Raw genomic sequence first — 20,328 nt, forward strand, 5'->3', positions numbered from 1 at the left:
CTGATCCTGTCTTCTTGATGGGTGGGTGGTAGGAGGGTGCCACTATTTTACAGAAGGGAAAGGTCCTCACAGAATGTGCCATCAGCCACCCTCCTCCCTCTGCCCCGGGAAAGCAGGAGACAGGTTAAAAACAGAAGCGCGACCGTTTCTTTATTAAATTATACAAAAAGGGGAGGGGAGGGGGGCAGCTGTGGGGCTCGGCCCCAACCCTGGCCCCACCCCGGCCTGGCGCTGTCTGAGAGAAGGGGATCTGAGGGAGACCCAGGGATCAGGCGGGGTTGGGATGGGCAGGACATGAGGCTGGGATGCAGAGGTGAGGAAGGAAAGGCTACCGCAGGAGGGGTGGGATTGGCTGGAGGAGGGAGGAAGAGAGCAAGGAAGGGGAAAGGAGCCATTGGGGACCAGCTGGGAAGCTCAGATGGAGCAGGTCAGGAGGTGGAACAATGGCAGAGTGAGGATGGAGGGAGGGGCAGTGTCTGGAGAGGCGGACATGAGAAGGCTGGGGAGAAAGAGGGTGGCAGCTCTGGTGCGGGGCCCAGAGCAAGGAGCCAGGTGAAGAGTGGCTGCACTGTCTGTTCCCACCCCACCTCCAGGCCCTGAGGGGCCTCCCACCCCCAGCCCACTGGCAGGGGGCTCATGCCGATGCCCCATTTTCTGTCTTCTGCCGCTTGGGATCCGCTTCATCCTGTGGGAGGAAAAGAGTTGGGTAGCTGTAAAATGGGAGAGGGAGCTCCCCCTGTCCCGGCCCTGCTCCAGCCCCCGCCCTGCACCACAGGGATCTGCGTCCAAATCCAAAGGGCTCCCAGCCCCTGCTGCATCCCTGACAGCCCCTCAGGGGCCACAACCCAGCCCAAACCTCCTCTTCAGCAGCTCTCTTCAGCGCGGGCCCTTCGTCGTCATCTTCTTCTTCTTCCTCATCTGAGGAGCCAGAAATGGGTCATTGGGGAAGGGCAGGAAGCTCCGGCAGAGACTCCCTGTGGTCCCGCTCAGCCCTGCTGCAGGTCTTCAAACCCACCCTGACTCTGTTTCTTTGAGCCCAGCCTCCCCTGCCCCTCCCCACCTTCTTCTTCCCCTTCATCCTCCTCCTCTCCGTCCTCAGCAGTTTCTTCTTCTTCCTCCTCAGCTCCATTCTCCTCCTCCTGTGGGGACCAAAGAGGGACAGTGTCAAGCTAGCTGTGTGCCTCCACCCACTGACGGCAAGGGGCACTGCCAGGGCCTGAAGGGTGGGGGAAGGAAGATGGGAGGGGTCAAAGGAAAGGAAGGATGCAGCCCCCCAAGAAGGAAACTGAAAGGGGCATGGTGGGCAGGTGTGGTCACCCCCCACAGGCCTCCGCACCTCCACCACTTCTTTCTTTCGCTCTTTCCGGCTTGCCTTCTCCTCCACCTTCTCTTTCTTCTCCTTCAAGTCCTGCAAGAGAGAAAGAGGTCACCTTCCTCTCACCACAAATGATCTGCAGTCTGTAAGTCCTTCTAGCCCCAGTTTTCCCTCTGCAGTGAGCTTAGAGGAGTGTGAAATGGAGATGGTGGCCACAGCACCTTAGAGACAGAACAGAGATCCAGGGTCCTTCGGGCCACCAGGGGCTGAGAGCAGACACCTTCTTCCCCAGGACTCAAGAGAGAAGGGATGAAGAGGGGGGAACAGGCGGCCAAGGGAACTGCTCACCACCCCCCTCAGGTTCTTCCAAACCTCACCGGCTGAAGAGTTCAGCTCAGCAAAGCAAATCCCCTCCATCTGCTCGCAGCCCTGATGCCCCACCCCCTCCCAGCCTGGCCTGCCCTGCCTACCCTGCCTTTTGTCTACCTCTGGGGCCTTTTCCTGAGTACTCTCTCCTGGGCATCCCTCCCAGCTTCCCCCTCAGTTTCGAAAGGCTTTGTGTCTCTGTCTGTGTCCCCCAAATCCTCAGGCTCCTTCTTGGCCAAACACTACAGGAACAGGGAGAGCACTCTAGCACGATTCCCGGCACCCCCCTCTCACTTTTCCCACCGCCACCCCAACAGTTCCAGTAGTTTCCTCCTCCCCATGGCCCGTGGTGTGTGCACTGGTGTGGTAGAGGGTGGGAGTACCTGTCTCCAGGGGGAACGCAGGTGAAGCAGGATAAAAGAAAAGTGGGAAGGAAAGAGTACTGGACACAGTAGATGGAGAGAGACAAACAAGATCTACAGCTGGGGTGGCGTGGGAATGTAGTTGGGGAAGCAACCTCCCTCCACACCACCCCCTCCCCTTCACCCCAAGGTCCCAACTGGCACCTCCGTGATGTCCTATTCTGATGTGGCAGAGGGAGATGCTCATGAGAGAGTCTCCTCTCTTTGGACACCACAGCAGCCCTTCCAGCTTAGATTCCAGTCCTCTCCCCACCCCACCCCTTGGCAGGCACTGAGCGACACTGTGGGTGTCTGTGTGATCTGATCTGGTGTTGGTGTGCAACTCTGTGTATCTGATTCCATGAGGATGGAAGTTTTCTGGGCGAGGAGAGCACCCTGGGAGGGTGTGTCCTTTCTGGAAGAAGATTGGGGGTAGGAGAGGGAGTTGGTGCAGAATGGTGGGCCTGGAGGAACACTCAGTTCCCTCTTCCCTTTAAGGGGAGCACAGATCCTTTGCCCCTCTCACTCCAGCTAGGCTGCTTCATGCCATTTCTCTGTCCTCATTTCATTGCCACATGGTCGCATGCCATTTCCACTACCTGGTGGCTTTCCCCTACATCCTGGGCCTGGAGAGCCAGGGGCTAGTCAGTCATTCTCTGGGGGCCCCAGGACCAGCTCTCTGTGGCCCTGGCCTGAGTTTCCCATCTGGGCTGATGGAGGGAGGGAGGGAGAGAGTACAAGGGAGGGAGGGAGCCTACCAGAGACCAAAGTCCAAGGGGCCGGACCCTCTCCTCCCCTGTCCTGTCCTCGTGGTCACTGTCCTTCCATGATCCCTTTTCCAGGAGGGTATGTGGCCTAGGTCTTGTGTTAAGCAGCTCTCTGGCCTCATTTACTCAACACAGGCACACGCACTGACACAGGCTGACACCGATTCACACACACAGCTACAGAGGAGCACCCACGCGATCCGGAGACACATGGCCCGGTGTTTGGGCCTTCTGGCACACACTCTTGAGACAGCACAAGAGCACAGTGCAGCCACTGGGCACTCACAAAGCGGCCACATGGCTCCACATCATCTACATGTCCACATGCACACATGTAACTGACACTGGCAGGCCCACACACGCTGCATTTCAGACATACAAAGACACCTACTCAGTGAAGTCACATGCCACCGCACAGCCCACCGGAGGGCCACACGGTACCCCTGTTAGATCTGACACATAGCCCCTTCTCTCTCATCGCCTTTCCTTCCAGTGGTCCCCCCTCTCACTTCACAGACCTCAGAGAGACCCCTGTGCCTACTCCTCAGCAAGCCCCCTCAAGGTCGGGCTCCCAGCCCCCAAACCCTGGCCGAATTAATTTCCCAAAGCGACACTCAGCAGGTTCCCTAGGGAAATTAGAGAAAGGCTGGAAGAGAGGCAAGGGCAAAGGGAGGGGGCCAGACAAGGGAGCTGAAGAGAGCCAGGAGGGCTCGAGGCAATGCCATGCAATGCTGCGCCCCAGCTGTTTCTGAAGGCTATTCCCGCCCCCCTCTGATTTTTAGGAACTCAAGATTCTTTAAGTGTGGAGGAGAGGCTGGAGAGGAGCTAGGGAGAGAAAGGGAAGCTGAAGGCGAGCGGAGCAAGAAATATCCGGCTACAGATGGAAGGCAAGGAGGGAACGAGAAAATAGAGGCAGTAGCTGTCTGCGCTCGGGCCTCGAGGGGAGGGGCCGAGCGAGAAGCCTCCCGGGAGAGTGCTGTTTACACTTGAGGCTCGCGCCGCTTAGCAGTGGAAAGGTGAGGGCCCAGCGGAGGGGGAGCCGGAGAACCCGGGCGCAGGGAGACGGAGCGGCGCAGGGGGCACGGTAAGGGAGGCGCGGCCAGCTGGACGGGAGAGCGGGCCGGGTCGAGGCGCGCGAGCCGGGCCGGCGAGGGGTGGGGACGGCGGCGGGCCGGGGCGGCGGGCCGGGGCGGCGCGCGGCGCTCGCGAAGCTAGAGGGCGCTGGCGCGGCCGCGCGGAGCGGGGCAGCAGCGCCAGGCTGGGGAGCGGGGGGGGGCGGAGAGGGGCCGCGGGGACCCGGCGCCGGGGCAGCGTGGGGCCGTCGGGGGCGGCCGGAGGCACCGGGACCGCGCGGAGCCCGGGGGTCGCGCGGGGGTCGCGCGGGGTCCGGGCCGCCGCCGGCCCGCCCGTACCTTGGCGCTCAACTCGGCCGCTGCCTCCACGCTCTTCTCCGACATGGTGCCGGGGCCGGGGCTGGCGGAGAGCCGGGGTCCCGCGGCCGGGACGGAGGGGCCCTGGACGGCGGAGGGTGGCCGCGGCCGGAACCTGGCGCGGTGGCGGCGGCGGCGGCGGCAGCGGCAGCGGCGGCCGCTCAGCAAGCTGGGTCTCTGGAAGAGGCGGCAGAGGCGCGCGGGGTGGGGCGGGGGTGGGTCTGGAGCGGAGACCCGCAGGGCTGCGGCCGTCCGGAGGGCGGGCGGAAGGGCGGTGCGGGCGGTGGCCGGCACGCTCCGGCCGCGGTCACTCGGTCCTCGGCTCGCCGCCCCCGCACCAGCAGAGCTGCCGCCGACCAGCCGCTGCCGCCCCCGGGAAGGGAACCCGCTTATAAAGGCGGCGCTGCCCGACGGGAGGGGCTTCCCAGGGGTGGGGCAGGCGGGAGCGGGGAGGAGAGGAGAGGGGAGGGGGATGAAAGCGGAGGTTGGAGAGGTGGGGAGAGGAGGATGAAAGCGAGGGGAGGGAGAGCGCGAGAGGCGGGAGGGAGGACAAGACCAGCAGGGGGAAATGGAGAGACTGACGGTCGCGGAGAAAGGAGTGGGGCGAGGAGGTGGGAAGGGGTGGGGTTCCTGCGGGGAGGGACCTCTCCGAATCCCGACCTACTGCCTGCGAATGTGGTGGAGTCTCTCTTTTGGGGGCGGACTGGAGGGATGGCCAGAATCCTTCTGAACCACCCCTCCCCCCCTCCCCCCGCAAGCCCTGAGATTTCCCCAAAGGATGGAGTCGGGGGAACAGTTGGAAAGGCTGGGCAGGTATTTGAGAAACCAAAAGCTTAAAGAGGAAGAGGGTGGAGAGCTACTTCCACATCACGCTGGATTTCCCCTCTCATCCTGCATCTACATTCTCTGGGTGGCCCTGAGAGGGGACGGAAGAACAGAAAGGGCAGCCCATCCTCTGTCCTGCCTGAGGCGACATATGTGACCCCTGCCGGGTTCCTCCCTTCCTGGCTCTTTCTTGTGATCTCAGGGGAGTCACAGGTTCTCTAGTCTCCTTTCCTCTCTTCCATCTTAGACCTTTCTTACTCGCCCATCTCTCCTCACTTTTATTTGCCTGATCCTTCTATTTCTCTTCATCCCTCCTCATTCCTCTGTACCCAAACCCCTGCCTCACAACCATCCATACCTCACATCTCTTACTCTTCTGTCACCTCTTCTCCACTTTTCATTTGCCCTCTTCTATCTTTCCAACCCTGGTCTCTCTCCCTCTCTCTCCCAGACAACCCTGTTCTTGTCTCATCTGAGTCTGTCACCTGGCCCCATATCCTTAGCTGATTTCCCTCAACTTCTCTTCAAGTCCTTATTTTTCACATTTTCCCTCTTTGCTTTTCTCTTTCCTCTGCTGCCATCTTCCCGAGCCTTTCTGGATTATACTGCCTACTTTGCAAGGGGTCCAGGTCTGGAGTTCCAGCCCCACCCTATTCCACACATCCTCAGTTGCTGGCCCTCAGTCTCAGTATCTTTGGGTCATTTTGAGAAGTTTGGGATTTCAGGAGGGCTCAGGAGCTGGGGTGTGTATTAAAGGTCAGAAGGTGGATGGGGTGGAATGCTTTAGGGCTTGGAAAAAGGGTATCTTTGGTGTGTGTGCCCTCCCATATTTGTCTATCATTATCATTATTCCTCTTTTTATAATTTTCACTATCTTAATAAAAAAGACCCTGATCAATCATCATCATTTAGTATTTGAGTGCTTAAATATACCATCTTTTGGTCCCTTGGTATAGAAACCTCCCAATTTCTCTTTCTAATTCTTCTATCAGTTTCTCAGTCTCCCTCCCCTCAAAAATCTTGGAGCCCCACCCAGGTTTTTCCTTGCCGGACTCTGCATCTTTTCATCTCTCTCTCAATCTGTTTCTCTGACTCACTCGCTGATGTCTGGAGCGAGCTCTGACCCTCTCCATCTCTGTACTCTCTTGCTTCATTTCTCTCCCTCTCTCGCCTCCTTTTACCTTCCCCCCCCCCCCCTTTTCCCCCCCCCCCCCCCCCCCCCCCCCCCCCCCCGCGTCTCCCTGTCTCGCTCCCTCCCTGTCAGTCTCTTTCCTTTCCCTCCCACCCTCCTTTCCTCTTCCCTCTTCTCCACCTACCAGCCCCGCCTGCTGTCTCGGACACCCTGCTGGGCTCTTACCCTGTTACCCTGGTAACCGCCCCCCACTCCGGTCACCTCCACTCCCCTCCCCCACTTCAATCACCGCCACCAACAACCTCCATCCACCTTCCTCCTATTTTTCCTGAGAGCCAATAGAAACCCTGTTGCCAGGTGGAATGCTCATTTGAATCAGCCAATCCAGGAGCCTAACTGCTTGCCCTGCCTTATATGGGGATTTGAGGAGGGCCACTCCCCCCACTCCAGCCCCACAGGAGACCAGCCCCTCCACCGTCTTTTCTCCCCGCCCTGGAGAGAGCCTAGGACCTTCCCTCTCACCCTTCTATAAGGGCCTGACCTCCCATTTCTCTAACTGGGATCACTAGGATTAGTGTGTGGTGTGGGCCGGACTGTAGGCTGGGCCTCAGGGCTGGGGGTGGGAATGAGGTGTGATTAGGGAAGGGGAGGCGGAGGGAGCTGGGAATTTTGCCCAGGGAGGGGTGTCTGGGAGCCGAGGCAGCTGCAGTGGAAAATTCCAGGGAGATGGAGAGGCAGGGAATGGGAATCCTGCCCCAAGGCCCAAGGGAACGCCTTGAGAATCTAAGAGTTTTGGACACTGGGGTCCTCAGGGACCAGAGGAAAAGATCTAGGAAGCAGGAGGCCTGGATCTAATTCCCTTTCTGCATGGGGGAAGCATCCCTTAGGCTTCTATGTCTGGTTGGACAACAGACAAGTCTCCTGAAGTCTTGCCTTCATGAGAAAGAAGCTAGAAGGAGACTTGGGATGAATTTGGAGTGAGTGGGATGCTGAAAGCCAGCCCCATCCTCAGGGTTAGTCTCTGGGCCTCTGGGGCCAACAGTGTTAACTGATGCCAGCCTGTGTCTGCTCCTTCCCAGAGAATTGATTCTGAGGCCTTGTGGAGGCTTGCCTATTCCAAGAGTTCTGTTACTCCACAGTCCAACTGAGAATTTCTCCACTAGTTGAATTGGGAACCTGTGCTTCTTACACATCTTCTGGAGATGGGAAAAAGGAGGCTGGGTGAGAACAAGGGAGGTAGGAGCCCCCTAGAAACTATGACTTCTGGCCTGACATTCTAGAAATTTTACCTCATTGCTGTGTGCAAGGTGTTCAATTCTAATTTTTTCCATTTCATTCTTTTTTTTTTTTTTTAAATTTTATTTTTCCTTTTTCTCCCCAAAGGCCCCTGGTACATAGTTGTGTATTTTTAGTTGTGAGTCCTTCTAGTTGTGGCATGTTGGACGCCGCCTCAGCATGGCTTGATGAGCGGTGCCATGTCCTTGCCCAGGATTCGAACCTGCGAAACCCCGGGCTGCCGAAGCGGAGCTCGCAAACTCAACCACTCGGCCATGGGGCCGGCCCCATCCATCTCATTCTTAAGTGAAGTCCTTCCCTTCTCCAGCTTCCTGGAGACCTAAACCAGCATAACTTTGATCATGTTTGTGCTGAGTATGGTGCCCCCAGGAGTGTTACTTAAGAAATCACCTTCACAACAACACGAGGGCACGTTTATTATGAATGCTACCAGTCAAGCTATATCCATCTTCATATTCTACTCACATTTAAGTAGAGTTAAACTAAAAAAACGTTCTAAGTTTTCTTTTTGCCCTCTACATCAAGCTTGAACTCTTGCACATTAACAAACTTTTATTGAGCTCTTACTAGGTATTGGGCACTGTGCTACGTGATGGAGACACAAAGCCGAATGAAAAATACATGGTCCCTGAGCTCAAGGAATCCATGGGGAGACTCAGGCAGTCAAAGTACCGCTTGAAAAGGGACACAGGGACATGTACCCAGCACTGTCTTTCCACCAGTCAGACCAGAGAGTGCACTGTCCCATCTCCATGGGTACTCCTTTTCAGGAATGCCTCCCTGATCTCTCCTGATTTTGCAAATGCTTACCCATTGTTCCCAACTCCAAACAGCCTTCCTTGGTTCCTCCACCCTGACGGATTGTCTCCTCTTGCACACAATCCCCAGCACGACGCTAGGCACCAAAGAGGAAGAGGTCAATAAATCAGTGATTTCCTAGCCCTGACACACCATTTTGGCCTCAATCTCAGAGCCCTCTCAACCTTCTTTCTTTGAGTGGGCTGGGAAAATACACAAGCCGCAACCAGGATACCCACTTGCCTCTCTCTGGCTTGGGATCTTCTCATTAGCTACTCGTGTCCTAGTGGTCACCGTCTGTCTTTTATGGTATCAACATCACAACCAAAATTTCTAGGGCTTTCCTACTTCCCCATGAACTTTCTCCCCAGCAAAAAGAATTGCTTTCACCATCGTACCTCTCCTCCAGGTCCTTGGATGGGCGTTTCCTATTCTTCACACCCTCTTCCTGACTTCCTTCACTTTTACACCTAGAATAGTTACTATTGCCCAACCCTCCACTGCCCTCTTTTCAATTTTTCTCCCACGTGCACTCTTTTCAAAAACCCTTTGTAGACCTTCGAAAAAGTTTAGAAGGAAGATAATATTTATAGCTGCTTTCTGGCTCTGTCCAATAAACATTTCTGTGATGGAAATGTTCTATATCTGCACTTTCCAATACAGTAGCCACGAGCCACGTGTGGTTACTGAACACTTGAAATGTGGCTAGTGCAACTGAGGAACTGTATTTTTTATGTTATTCAGTTTTAGTTAAATTTAAACAGCCACCTGTGGCTAGTGGCTACCACATTGGACAGCACCACTTTAGACCTTGGGCCAAAACTGTCTCTTCTTTTTCCACCTCCTTTCCTTTCTCCATCCTCAGTGTTCTGTACTGGAAAGTCAAGAGCAACTTTGGCTGCTGTGGGGAAGGTCACCTGGGCCACTGTTGTCATCTCCATTACCATAGGTGCATGTTTGTTCAGGGTTTCCACATATTAAACAGACTATGTGGCTGACCCAGAGGAGAGGAAAGTAAAAATGAAAAGGCCAGGGAAAATGGGACCAAGAGTGACAGCTAGAGACTTATTTTGCCCAGAGACTAAAAGACTGAGGGAGGACTTATAACCAGGAGGAGGCAATGACAGTGTTGACTGGACCCTTCCAGGTGACTCTAGTCTCAGAGGTCCTGTTCTCATCCTTCACAGTCTCCCTAAGCGACTCCATCGCACATTTCCATGGATTTAAGTCCCACTGCCACACGTGCCTCAAACACTGATGACTCTCAAACCTCTATCGTCAGCGCTGGCTTTTTTCCTGAGCTCGAGTCATGACTCCAGTCCCCTTCTGGTCATCACTCCCTGGATCCTCCGTAGCTCCTCAAACCCTACGTATTCCAACTGAAATTCCCTGGTTTTCTATTTCAGTTAAAGGTACTGTCCTCCGCCTATTCGCTCTGCCAAGGAGTCATCCAAGACCCACCTTTTCTCGCCCTGCCTAGATCCTTCACATTGCACTTTCTGAAGATTCCTCGAGTGCCTCCTCTTCTCTCCAAGCCCAGTCCTGCCTCTGTTCCAGGGGTCAACGTCACTCTCTTGACTTTAAGGTTAATTAACTAGGGTTTTCAATCATGACTTAAGAATTTTTGTATCTTCAGCACTTACCTCCCTACTTGGCATGTTGTAGAAGTTCAAACATGTTTCCTGAAATGCATAAACTGCCTTTCTATCTAAAATACAAACAGACACTTGTAATTTCCCTACATAAACCTTTTGATAGCTTTTCCAGGCCTGTAGGATAAAGTCCAGAAGCAAACAGGGCCCTTCAAGGTCTGTTTCCTTTTAACCTTTGTCGCCTTATCTCTTACCACTGTTCCCTCCAAAGTTTCACTTCAGCATGTTTTTTTTCACTCCTCATAGTTCTTCCCAAATGGGGCATACCTCTGTGCCCTTGCACTGATCCCATCTTCTGCCTGGAATGCTCTCCTGGCTGACCCCCCCCCCCCCCCCCCCCCCCCCCCCCCCCCCCCCCCCCCCCCGCCAAGTTTCTCCCTCTTTCTTCTGAACCACTTTTCCCCTTTTAACATATATCTTTCCATCGTGGCCTTCAACACAGGATTATGATGGATTCCAGGCTGGCCACCCTCACTAGGCTGTGGACCCTCTTGGGGAGGCAGAGACCATGTCTTGTCTTTTCGTCCCTAGCACCCAGCACTATGCCTCGTGCATAGTAGGAACTCAGTAAATATTTATTGACATGAACTACCGCACAGGTGGCACCAACTTCAATCCCGAATGTTCATGTTAATCGTGAGACATACTGCCTCCTTCAGGATGTCTTTTTGAAATGATCAAAGGACAACAGGAAGTTCTTAAGACTTAAAACTCCAATACTAATGTCAATCATTAACAAAAGCATATCCACTCAAGATGGGCTAACTAACATCTAATATCTCATGGTCAAAGGAGGTATGGAATTCACTTATTCCTGTTGTTCACATCTCCTCCTGTTTTAGGTTGCTAGCTTCTAAGGGTAAGACTGTCCAAGTCCGTTATCCTGTGTAGTCACATAGTCAGGATCTTCCAGCCAGACACAGTTTCAATATATTCTCAAACCAGTACCAAATATACTCTGTACAGTGTGGCAAGCAGAATGTTATTTCTCACTCAGTTGTCCAGGTCAAAAAACCTTGGTGTCATTCTTGACTCTTCTCCCTTATAGTGCATCCATCCATCAACAAATTCTGTTAGCTCCATCTTCAAAATATACCTAGAATCTGACCATTTCTCATCACCTCCACTGTTTCTAACCTACTCTAAGCCACCATCCTGTCTCATCTGGGTTATGCAATAGCATGCTAATAGGTCTGTTTCTGCTGTTGTCCCCAGTAATCTATTCTCCCTACAAGAGCCAGCGTGATCCTTTTGTAGGTCGTACAAAGGTCCACATGACCTGGCTTCCTTCTTTGTCTGTGACCTTGTCTCTTAGTATTGCTCTTGCCTCCATTCACATCAGTCTAGGCACACTGGCTTCTCTGCTGTTCTTTGAACACACTAAGCATGCTTCTGCCTCAGGGCCTTTGTACTTGCTATATCCTCTGCTCAGAACGCTCTCACCCCAGCTATCCCTCACCTTGTTCAGGTCTCTGCTTAAATGTCACCTTATCAGTCAGGCCTTCCCTAGTCACCCTAAAAAGCAACACCACCTTGCAGCTGCCTGCCTGTTTCTCTTTCCCCTTTTTACCCTGCTTTATTTTCCTCTGTATCATTACTATATCTCCAGAGCCAGGAAGAATACCTGACACATAGTAGCCATTCAATAAATATTTGTTGAATGGATGTGGACATAAAAACAAACTGAAAAGCTGATTTTTAAAAAATGCTCCTGAGTTACTCCCTTGGATCTGGTATCCACTGTAGAACTCACTTTCTCTACCTAGGGCACCTTAGTGCTAATTTTCAGGGTGTATCCCCCTCCTCCAATACATATGCACATATATACACACACATACACTCAGTCACACCCATTCACTTTGGCTCAGGCAGGAAATCCAGTCTTCTCTAACTCCCACATCACTGCCCCATGCTCACTCTTCCAATATCCAGCTGCTCTGGGATAGCTCCAGATGCGTGACCTCACATCCAAAGAGGGCCCCTTTTCTGGCCCAGCTCTACTCTCTCAAGGACTTCCTGACTTTGGCTCCATCAGATAGAGCAGTGAATATAGGCACCACTTTGTTTCTCTTCCTTCCCAACAGTCCTTATCCTCCTTGTGTTAAGCCTCACCCCTGGCAGGGCCCACTCTCCCTCCTACATCTTATCATCTACAGGACATTCCAGTGACTCAGGAATTTCTCTTCATCAGAGTTCATTGGACAGAGATGAAAGGAAGGAAGGAAGGAAAGAAAGAGGGAGAAAGGGAGGGAGGAGGAAGGAAGAGAGGAAAGGAGGAAGGGAAGGTGGGAGAAAGAAAAGGCAAGGCAAGGTGATGGAGAAGGAAGACAGACACAAACTCTGGTTGTGGGGGACAGAAAGGTTACTTGTAAAATTATATCCCTTCGATTCCTGAAGTAGACGGCTGCCTATATGCTAAGTCTCTGAGGACTCTGCAAACGAGCTCTTGCATCTCCTCCTTCATCCCCACCTATTCAATGATTTCTTTTTAACCTGAGACAAAGCCCAGATTTGGAGCTTTGTCTCAGAGTTAGAAGCTAAGCTGTAATTTGGAAATACTCCTAGGAGAGGTAATACATTGATTTAAAATCATGCAAAGGTAAAAATGGCTGATATCAGGTTCTTAAGTTTTGGAAGGAAGAAGAGAAAGGGCTTTAGGCACCGAAAGGCAGTAGGTAGAGGATACCAGGTACAGAAAAAGAAAAAAGGAGGAGACAAGAAGCTAAGTTGTATGTCCAATTCTGTTGAAGGTTGGACATGATGCTATGAGAAGGGAGAAGGTGGAAGGTAAGCTTCCACTTAACACTTAGTTGTCTGGGCCATAGAACTCTCACGGGGTGATGTGATCACATGTCCAGCTGCTTTTGTTTGGGGCCAGAGAAAAAGGGGCACTTGCATGGTGAGATGTCCGGAGAGAAACCATCTGGAAGATAAATTTGAAAGACTTCACTAAGTCTCTTCTCCAAAAATATCCTCGAAAAACAAATTTCCTTTTATTCTGTCTTTGTCTTTCTTTGGCTTTGCCAGTCTGCCAGCTTCTAAATTATCTGTCTCTGTTCCCACTATTTTTTTTCTCTCTTTAATAATGATCAAGTCCAAAGAAACCTGAGAAGCCCTGCTCCCAGTACTTTCTCCTGAGTCACCAGAGACCCCCTCCTCCTTCTCCCCCAGGGAAGTACTGGGGACAAGTCTTTCTCATTGTCAGGCTCTACATAACACGAATATGGCTAGCAGCCAGAGTAAAGAACCAGAGAGAGCTCGAGTTTGGATGAGTCTGGTTTAAAGTCCATCTTCGACAGTCCAAATGCCCTGACACCCAGGAGGAGGGCCCTTCTCTCCAGTTGGGCCAGATTTTATGCAAGACATTTGGTGTGTCAAAGTATCGGTCTTTGGCCTTGGTGTCAGGTCTCCCGGGTGTGTTTTCAGCTCCGCCCCTGGGTGATCCTGGTTAATGGAGCTCTCCACCCCTTTCTTCTCCCAAACTTTAGACCCTTAACCTACCTACCTGACTAGAGGCAAGTAAGATCAGTGCAGGATTGGGAGCTCTTGAGGACACATGAGTTGGAGAAAATAAAGGGGGAGACTGGCACTAAACTGAATGATTTCAGAGCCTTTCCCCAGTCCGACCCTTCACGGCAGGGTAACTGAGGGTTCCAGGAGCCTCTCCAAAGCCAGTTCCCAAGGGGCTGTAGTTCCAGCCTGGCCGAAGAGCGCCATCTGGTGGCCGGTCCCCTGTCCATTCTCTTTGCCCCATCCGGAGTTCTCGAAGCCACAGCTAGACCAGGGCAGAACTGTCACCTCCTTCTCTACGTCACTCCGAGGACCCCGCCCTGCCTACAACGCGCCTCCCCCGCAGAACTGCCGCCCTTCCTCCTCCCGGGGCTGAGCGCTTCTCTGGTCGAAAATCTGCTTAAAGCTCCCCGCAGGGATCCGCCCCACTTCGTCGCCCACAGGGAGCCCGCCCCTCCCCCATGGGAATCTGCCCCTGGTCCGCTTCCTTCCCCCCAGGGAACGTGCCGCACCGCCCTCCATCCTCCCCTGCCCCGGCCCTCCCGAGGAGCCGACTCCTTTGCTCCTCCCCCACGCCCTTCCAGGGAGCCTCTTCCTGTCCACAGAACTCAAATCCAGGTTACTGACGAGGCTTCCCGTCCCCGACTCTCCGGCCGACCCCGCGCCCTCGGCCCGCGCCCGCCGCCCTGGGAGCGCGGCCTCGCCTTCTCCCCACGCCCGCCAGTGGGCGGAGCTCCGCGGCCCGGCACCGGGGCGGGGGGGGGGGGGGGGGGGGGGCCCCCCGCGCGGCCCCCCCCGCGCGGGGGGGGGGCGGGGCGTCGGGCCGGGGGGCGGGGGGGGGGGGGGGGGGGGGGGGCTGTCCCATCGTGACGTCACTTCCGTCCGGGCCTGGCCGTGCTTCGGGCTTCGTGGGCCGAGGGGGGGGACGGAGGTGGCAGCTGTGGGAGGAGGCGGCGCGGGAGGCCGAGGAGCTCACGCCTGGACCAATCCCGCGTCCCGGGCCACAACCCCCCGATTCTGCAGCGCACCGAGAGGCGACACCGGCCGGATGGGCCGCTGAGCCCGAATCGGGGACCGGTGAGCCTCGAGCAGAGCGGGCAGCCGGGTCTGGACGGGAGCGGGCCCGCAGGGCTGCAGGGTTTGGAAACCCGGGATGAGGGGAGCGGAAAGGGTCAGCCTTGCTTCTCCTGCGCGTCCGGCGAAGGCAGGGGCTGGGGGAGCCGCCGACGGGCGCGCTGGGGATAGTGAGGCCCGCCTGGGGGGAGGCCTGGGAGTGGCTGGTGTAAGGAGGGGGCGGGGTGGTTGGGGTCATTAATGGGGCGGAGGGCCAGCGCTGGGGATTCGCATCCGGAACAGTGGCGTCAGGGGAGGAGCAGTGTGCTCTGGCCAGGCTTCGGGAAGGGGATGGCTCTGAGTGGGGAGGCAGAAAACTGAGAGGCTTGGAAAAATTTTCCATCGCCCTCCTTGACAGAGGGCTTTGAAGAGCTCTTCTCTCCCTAGAGGGTGGTGCTGAATACCTGGAGAAGGGTCTTACTGGAGTTTGGGGGGTCAGTTACAGTTTTGTTAAGGCACAGGGCTCTGAGAGTCCCTACACTGAGCGGGTGTGCAAAAAGCCTGGCCGCCTCCAAGTGCTGAGCCTCTACATCTTTACAGTGTGGAGCCCCCTGGAGCTAAGCAGGATGTTCCGCTTCATGAGGGACGTGGAGCCCGAGGATCCCATGTTCCTGATGTGAGTACTGCCTCCCCCTCATGCTCTGGAGCGTTCATCCCACTCCACTTCAGTTCTCTGAGTACTTCAGACAGACATCTGGGTTCCCATTGCTGGCACTAATTGGAACTGGCTGGATACTCAGCTCCAGCCCGGACCTAGAGAGGAAACAGGCATCTGTGCCACTGTTCCTCTATGAGTGTTTTCTTTTTGGGGGGCAAGGAGGTGTTGATTCCTTGGCCCTCCTACCACCCATACTGTATACTCACTCCTCAGGGACCCTTTTGCCATTCACCGTCAGCATATGAACCGCATGTTGTCTGGTGGCTTTGGATATAGCCCCTTCCTCAGCATCACAGATGGCAACATGCCAGGGACCAGGCCTGCCAGTCGCAGGATGCAGGTAATGGTGCTGCAATATACCTGAGGCCAAAAAAAAGGTTGGAGGGCACTTGATGTTTCTTGCACTACAGCTAACTTAGCAAGTGGAGTGATCGAGAAGTGGGGAAAGGGTCTGGAAAAAGGGCTTTGTGAGAAGAGGATGGAAAAACAGCCGAGGCCATGGGCATGGTTTGGGATTGTAATGAGATAGGATGTGGTCTAATTCCTGTTCCTTACCTGTTCCTGTAGGCTGGGACTGTCTCCCCCTTTGGGATGCTGGGAATGGTGAGTCCTCATCTCCTCGTGTCTTTCCATTTCGGACACAGTCTATACTCTTAGATATTATTCCCAAATGTGCCTCTAAAATAGCCTTTTTGGGTAACCCTAGAATCTATAGTGTTCACAGAGCTCTGGGCCTGCTGTGTGCGGAGTCCTGTGTGCTAAAGATGCAACCTTATTGACTCCTGTACTTCTAGGAGCCATACCCATTAGGAAAATGTAATTGTCTAACAAAGTTTGTTCTTTTGAGGAGGGAGGTGAAGTTGAAGAGCCAACTCGAGATGGTTTTTAGAAGAACTTTTTTTTGCAATTTCATGCCTTTATAGGTTAGAATCCATTAACTGTGGTTTGCTTCCTAAAGATAGGGAGAAATAGGGCAGTCGGGAGAAGGAAAATTGGACCCAGGCAGCCATTGACTGAGGAGGAGGGTGGCAGTATGGAGAGAGAAACATGGAGATAAGCACGCAGTGTTCTGGTCGTGTTCTCCAGGAGCGAGAAAGAGCAGTTGCTAGATGTGAAGGAAGAAGAGAAAGGGAAAGCGCAGCCATGTAGCTAGTGGGTGCCTGACTAAGATGGTCTCCGAGCACCGACTTTGCTTTCCTGACTGTTCTCCATCTCTTTGCTCCAGTCGGGTGGCTTCATGGACATGTTTGGGATGATGAACGACATGATTGGGAACATGGTGAGACTCTTGCCCCATACCTTTTCCGGGCCCTGTTCTCAGTGCTGGCTGGCAACCCCTTGAGTCCTCTGAGGCAGAAGTGAGGAAGGGTGTGCTAGTGAAGGGTTCACGCTGAGGAAGGCATTGAACCCAGAGAGCGCTGGGCTCCTGTCTCTGCTCGTGCCCGAGTGAAGAAGCAGCAGCACTCTTACTAAGTGTGCAGTGAAGGCTCAGTGTCTTAAGGTCCTTCTCGTATTGTGGACTCAGAGGAATTGGGGGGTAATGATGAGTCTTCATGTTTTCTCAGTTCTCACATTTTGTGAGAAAGATATGGGCAAGAACAGGCAGCTGAAGTGTGGGGTCCCTTCTCCAGAGGGGAACCCCCCTCCCCATTCAGTCCTGCTCTACCCTTTCCTCCCCAGGAGCACATGACGGCTGGAGGCAACTGCCAGACCTTTTCATCCTCCACTGTCATCTCCTACTCCAATACTGGTGATGGTGCCCCCAAGGTCTACCAAGAGACATCAGAGATGCGCTCAGCGCCAGGCGGGGTGAGTGGGAGGGCTTCTCATATCCCAGAGAAGGCGGGGTTGAACGGCACGCGCAGAAATCCTGGCTTCGTTTTTCAGGATTGGGTCGCGGGGGGGTTGTCTGTCCTGGGGTGGCGTAGCCAGTGCCGTATCCTGCCTCACCTCAGATCCGGGAGACTCGGAGGACTGTTCGGGATTCAGACAGTGGGCTAGAGCAGATGTCCATTGGGCATCACATCCGAGACCGGGCTCACATCCTCCAGCGCTCACGAAACCACCGCACAGGGGACCAGGAGGAGCGGCAGGACTATATCAACCTGGATGAGAGTGAGCCTCCTTCCCGCTCGTCACCCTTCCGGCTTCTTGGCCAGTAGCCCCAGCCCACTTCCTGTGAGCTAGGAGATGCCAGCTTTCTCTCCTACCTCTGTAGATACTTCTTGGGCAAAATTATGGGTGAGCCCCATGTTCTTACCTCACTTGGAGCCTTATTGTCAGCTTAGGGTGCCAACAGCATCCTCACCAAGGAGGGCCAAACTTTGTCACCTAAGTCAAGTATTGGTAGTAGTCTACCCTTGTCCATCTGGATCAGTTTGGTTTTTTTTTTCTTCAAATCAACAAATATTTATTAAATGCTTAGTTGTGTGCACGGGAATGTGCTCCTTAAATAAATCATTATTCCATTCCCGATTTCTGTTTCCAGTGGTCATGCCTTAGGCCTGCTAGTGGCCTCCAGGAACCATGTTGAACCCAGAATGGCTACATCGGGAAGTTGCTGCCCTCCCCCAGCACGCCCCCCACACATGCACTTTCAGCCTCTGCCCTGTTGTTTGGTCTTGGAAGCCTGTGGCTCCCTCTGGCATCGGCCTCCAGAAGCCTGGCTGTACACATGTGTCATGTCTGGTCTCTGTCCTCTTTAGGTGAGGCCGCGGCATTTGATGATGAGTGGCGGAGGGAGACATCCCGATTCCGGCAGCAGCGCCCTCTGGAATTTCGACGGCATGAGGCTTCAGGGGGTGGGGGACGAAGGGCTGAGGGGCCTCCCCGCCTGGCTATACAGGGACCTGAGGACTCCCCCTCCCGACAGTCCCGCCGCTATGACTGGTGAGGGCCCTCAGCCCTCAGCCTCTCTTGTAAGTATCTGAGAGGGGAGGGATTGTAAGGTGTCGGTCGAGCCCAGGAAGGGGGCTGGGGAGTGTGGCTGTGCACATTTCTCTGCCCTGAGGCAGAAGCAGGCCAGGTGCCCAGCAGATACTGCCCTTGATGGTAGAAGTTTTAGTTGGTATGGAAAAAGAAAAATGGTCTCACTAGAATAGGGGATTAAGCCCCAACTCCTTATGTTTCGTCTTCTTCTAACTTGTACTCATCTCTCTTCCCTCTCCAGGTACAGGCTGAGAGGCTGAGAAATCATCCCCTGAAATAACTTCTTCCTTTCCAACTCCCACTCCCCATTTAATATTAAATTAACAGGCAAGCTGGCCCCCACCTCTCCCTGGGGGTCTCAGGGGGAACCTTTCACTGCCCCCTTTACCTACTTTTTCCTTCTTTAATCCCCTTACCATGATGACTCCACTTCTCCTGTATCCGCTAACTTGATTTTTCATTTTGCTGCTCCATCTTTGAACCTCCTCACCTTCCCCATTCTACCCCTGCCATGCATTTAGGGGCTTTTGGGGTGAGCTCTGGGTTTAGGGGCCTCCTCCCTCCCTCAGCTACCCTGGAGCTTTGCCCACCTCCTCCTCAGATCCCCCGCTGCAGGGGCCATAGCCCTCATCCAGGGCTGTGTGGAGGGAGAGGACTGTTCCCACCCCTTCCTCCCTTCCCACCCCATGCACATCACAAAAATCTCCCCTACACCCTTCTCTGCCTTTATTTTTTGATTTGTGCAACTTGTAACTAGGTGTTTATGGAATAAAGGAGAATGGAAAAAAGACCAAGTGGGATTTTGGCTTTACTTTTGATCCTTTCTCTGTTCAATTTCAACCCTACTGTCCCCTTCTAGTCCCCTTCTTACCTTCCCTCTTTCTCCATGTGTGGCCTTCTTAACTCGAGTTCAAGCCCAGACCTCATGGCAATGACAGTGGGACTGTCAGAGCACTAGCAAAGGAGCAGCAGCTGCAGGACTCGCTGGGCTGGGCTGGGCTGGGCTGGGCTGGGCGGGGGGGCGTGAAAACGTAAGCAGCCGTCTTGCTGGCTCTCTCCCTCGCTTTTGCCGTAACTTCACTCTTCAGGGGGAATGGAGGGCATATCTCACTGGAGCCGGAGGAATTTGCTACCCCTTGTCCCTTGGGTATAGCTCCTCACCTGGACTGTGGATGGGAACACTTGTGGTACAGAGCAGGAAGGAGCCCAAATAACCCTACGCAGGCCCCAAGGAGGAGACAGCCTGGGGTCAGCACCGTTCTTCAAACCCTCCACCCCCAGTTGTTGAGAATTTGAGCCCAGGGAAGGAGACCAGAGAAGAACTAACCTGGAATCTGAGCAGTACTGGAAGGGCACGAGGTACTCAGATTTCTCAAGATGTTCACTCTTGCTTTACCTGGTGCAGCCAAATGGGTCACTCGGTTCCTCTTGGGAACTTATTTAATGATGGCAAATGCTTGTGAGAGTCTGATGATGTTTCCTCTTTATAAAAATCTTTTTATATAATCTCTTTATAAAAATCTTTTCAGTTGGTAAATCAAAGGCAAAAAACTCCTCAGGGCTCTGTGTCCTCAGGGAAGGGAGGATTTCCCCCATGTTATTGATGGACAAATAGACTCAAGAGGATTTGTCTAGTCACTCAGGGAGCAGAGATAAAGTTGAGCTCAACAACTGGGCACTAACTTCCTTGTCCAGTGCAGGAACTAAATCTCAATAAATAGGGCTGGTGGAGATGCATGACCAGGGTTAAGGGAACCAACCCAATGTGTAAAACAATCCAGGAATCCCAGAAGTCAAATGGGTATAGATAATTCATCTCCACCTGGGTTGCTGAATTGTGGATGGTGAAACTCAAAGCATCCACAGCCCTCGGCTTCAAGTGTAATCTGTGTTCTGTCCAGATAGACAATTACTTAATTACTCTGGGAGTGGGAGTAGATTTCATCAGTCTCCTGAGGAGGCAGCAGGTGAAAGAGCACTGGAGTTATAGAAGGAGCCCAGAGGCTGGGTTCTCAGTTCAGCTCTGCCACCAACCTAGCCATGTGGTCTTGGACAGGTCATTCACATCCCTGGACCTCAGCTGTGTGCGTCCCTTCTAACAACAAAATCGGAGGCTACAGTTCCTGGGCAACCTCTC

General features: G+C 53.9%; 2 protein-coding genes across 3 annotated transcripts; one reads left to right on the top strand and one right to left on the bottom strand.

Moving 5' to 3' along the window:
- Positions 1–124: 124 nt before the first annotated feature.
- Positions 125–9,271, bottom strand: PTMS (parathymosin). Its single transcript, XM_046668626.1, has 6 exons — positions 9,206–9,271; positions 4,262–4,939; positions 1,337–1,408; positions 1,061–1,139; positions 857–918; positions 125–685 (listed from the first exon to the last, which is right to left on the bottom strand). Exons 1-6 carry the CDS (start codon positions 9,269–9,271, stop codon positions 635–637), a joined length of 1,008 nt encoding a protein of 335 aa, XP_046524582.1. The 3' UTR covers positions 125–634.
- MLF2 (myeloid leukemia factor 2) lies at positions 3,822–18,981 on the top strand. Of its 2 annotated transcripts, none has more exons than XM_046675658.1 (9): positions 3,822–3,933; positions 15,146–15,221; positions 15,477–15,603; positions 15,831–15,866; positions 16,489–16,542; positions 16,944–17,072; positions 17,219–17,378; positions 17,969–18,181; positions 18,433–18,981. In XM_046675658.1, the coding sequence occupies exons 2-8, from the start codon at positions 15,172–15,174 to the stop codon at positions 18,154–18,156; spliced, it is 744 nt and encodes a 247-aa protein (XP_046531614.1). In that variant the 5' UTR covers positions 3,822–3,933; positions 15,146–15,171; the 3' UTR covers positions 18,157–18,181; positions 18,433–18,981. The 2 variants fall into 2 exon arrangements, with proteins under 2 accessions (XP_046531614.1, XP_046531604.1); XM_046675648.1 differs by lacking the exon at positions 3,822–3,933 and adding an exon at positions 14,386–14,569.
- Positions 18,982–20,328: the final 1,347 nt, after the last annotated feature.

The sequence above is a fragment of the Equus quagga genome, chromosome 1 (genome assembly GCF_021613505.1).
Source record: "Equus quagga isolate Etosha38 chromosome 1, UCLA_HA_Equagga_1.0, whole genome shotgun sequence".
NCBI classification, from domain to species: Eukaryota; Metazoa; Chordata; class Mammalia; order Perissodactyla; family Equidae; genus Equus; species Equus quagga.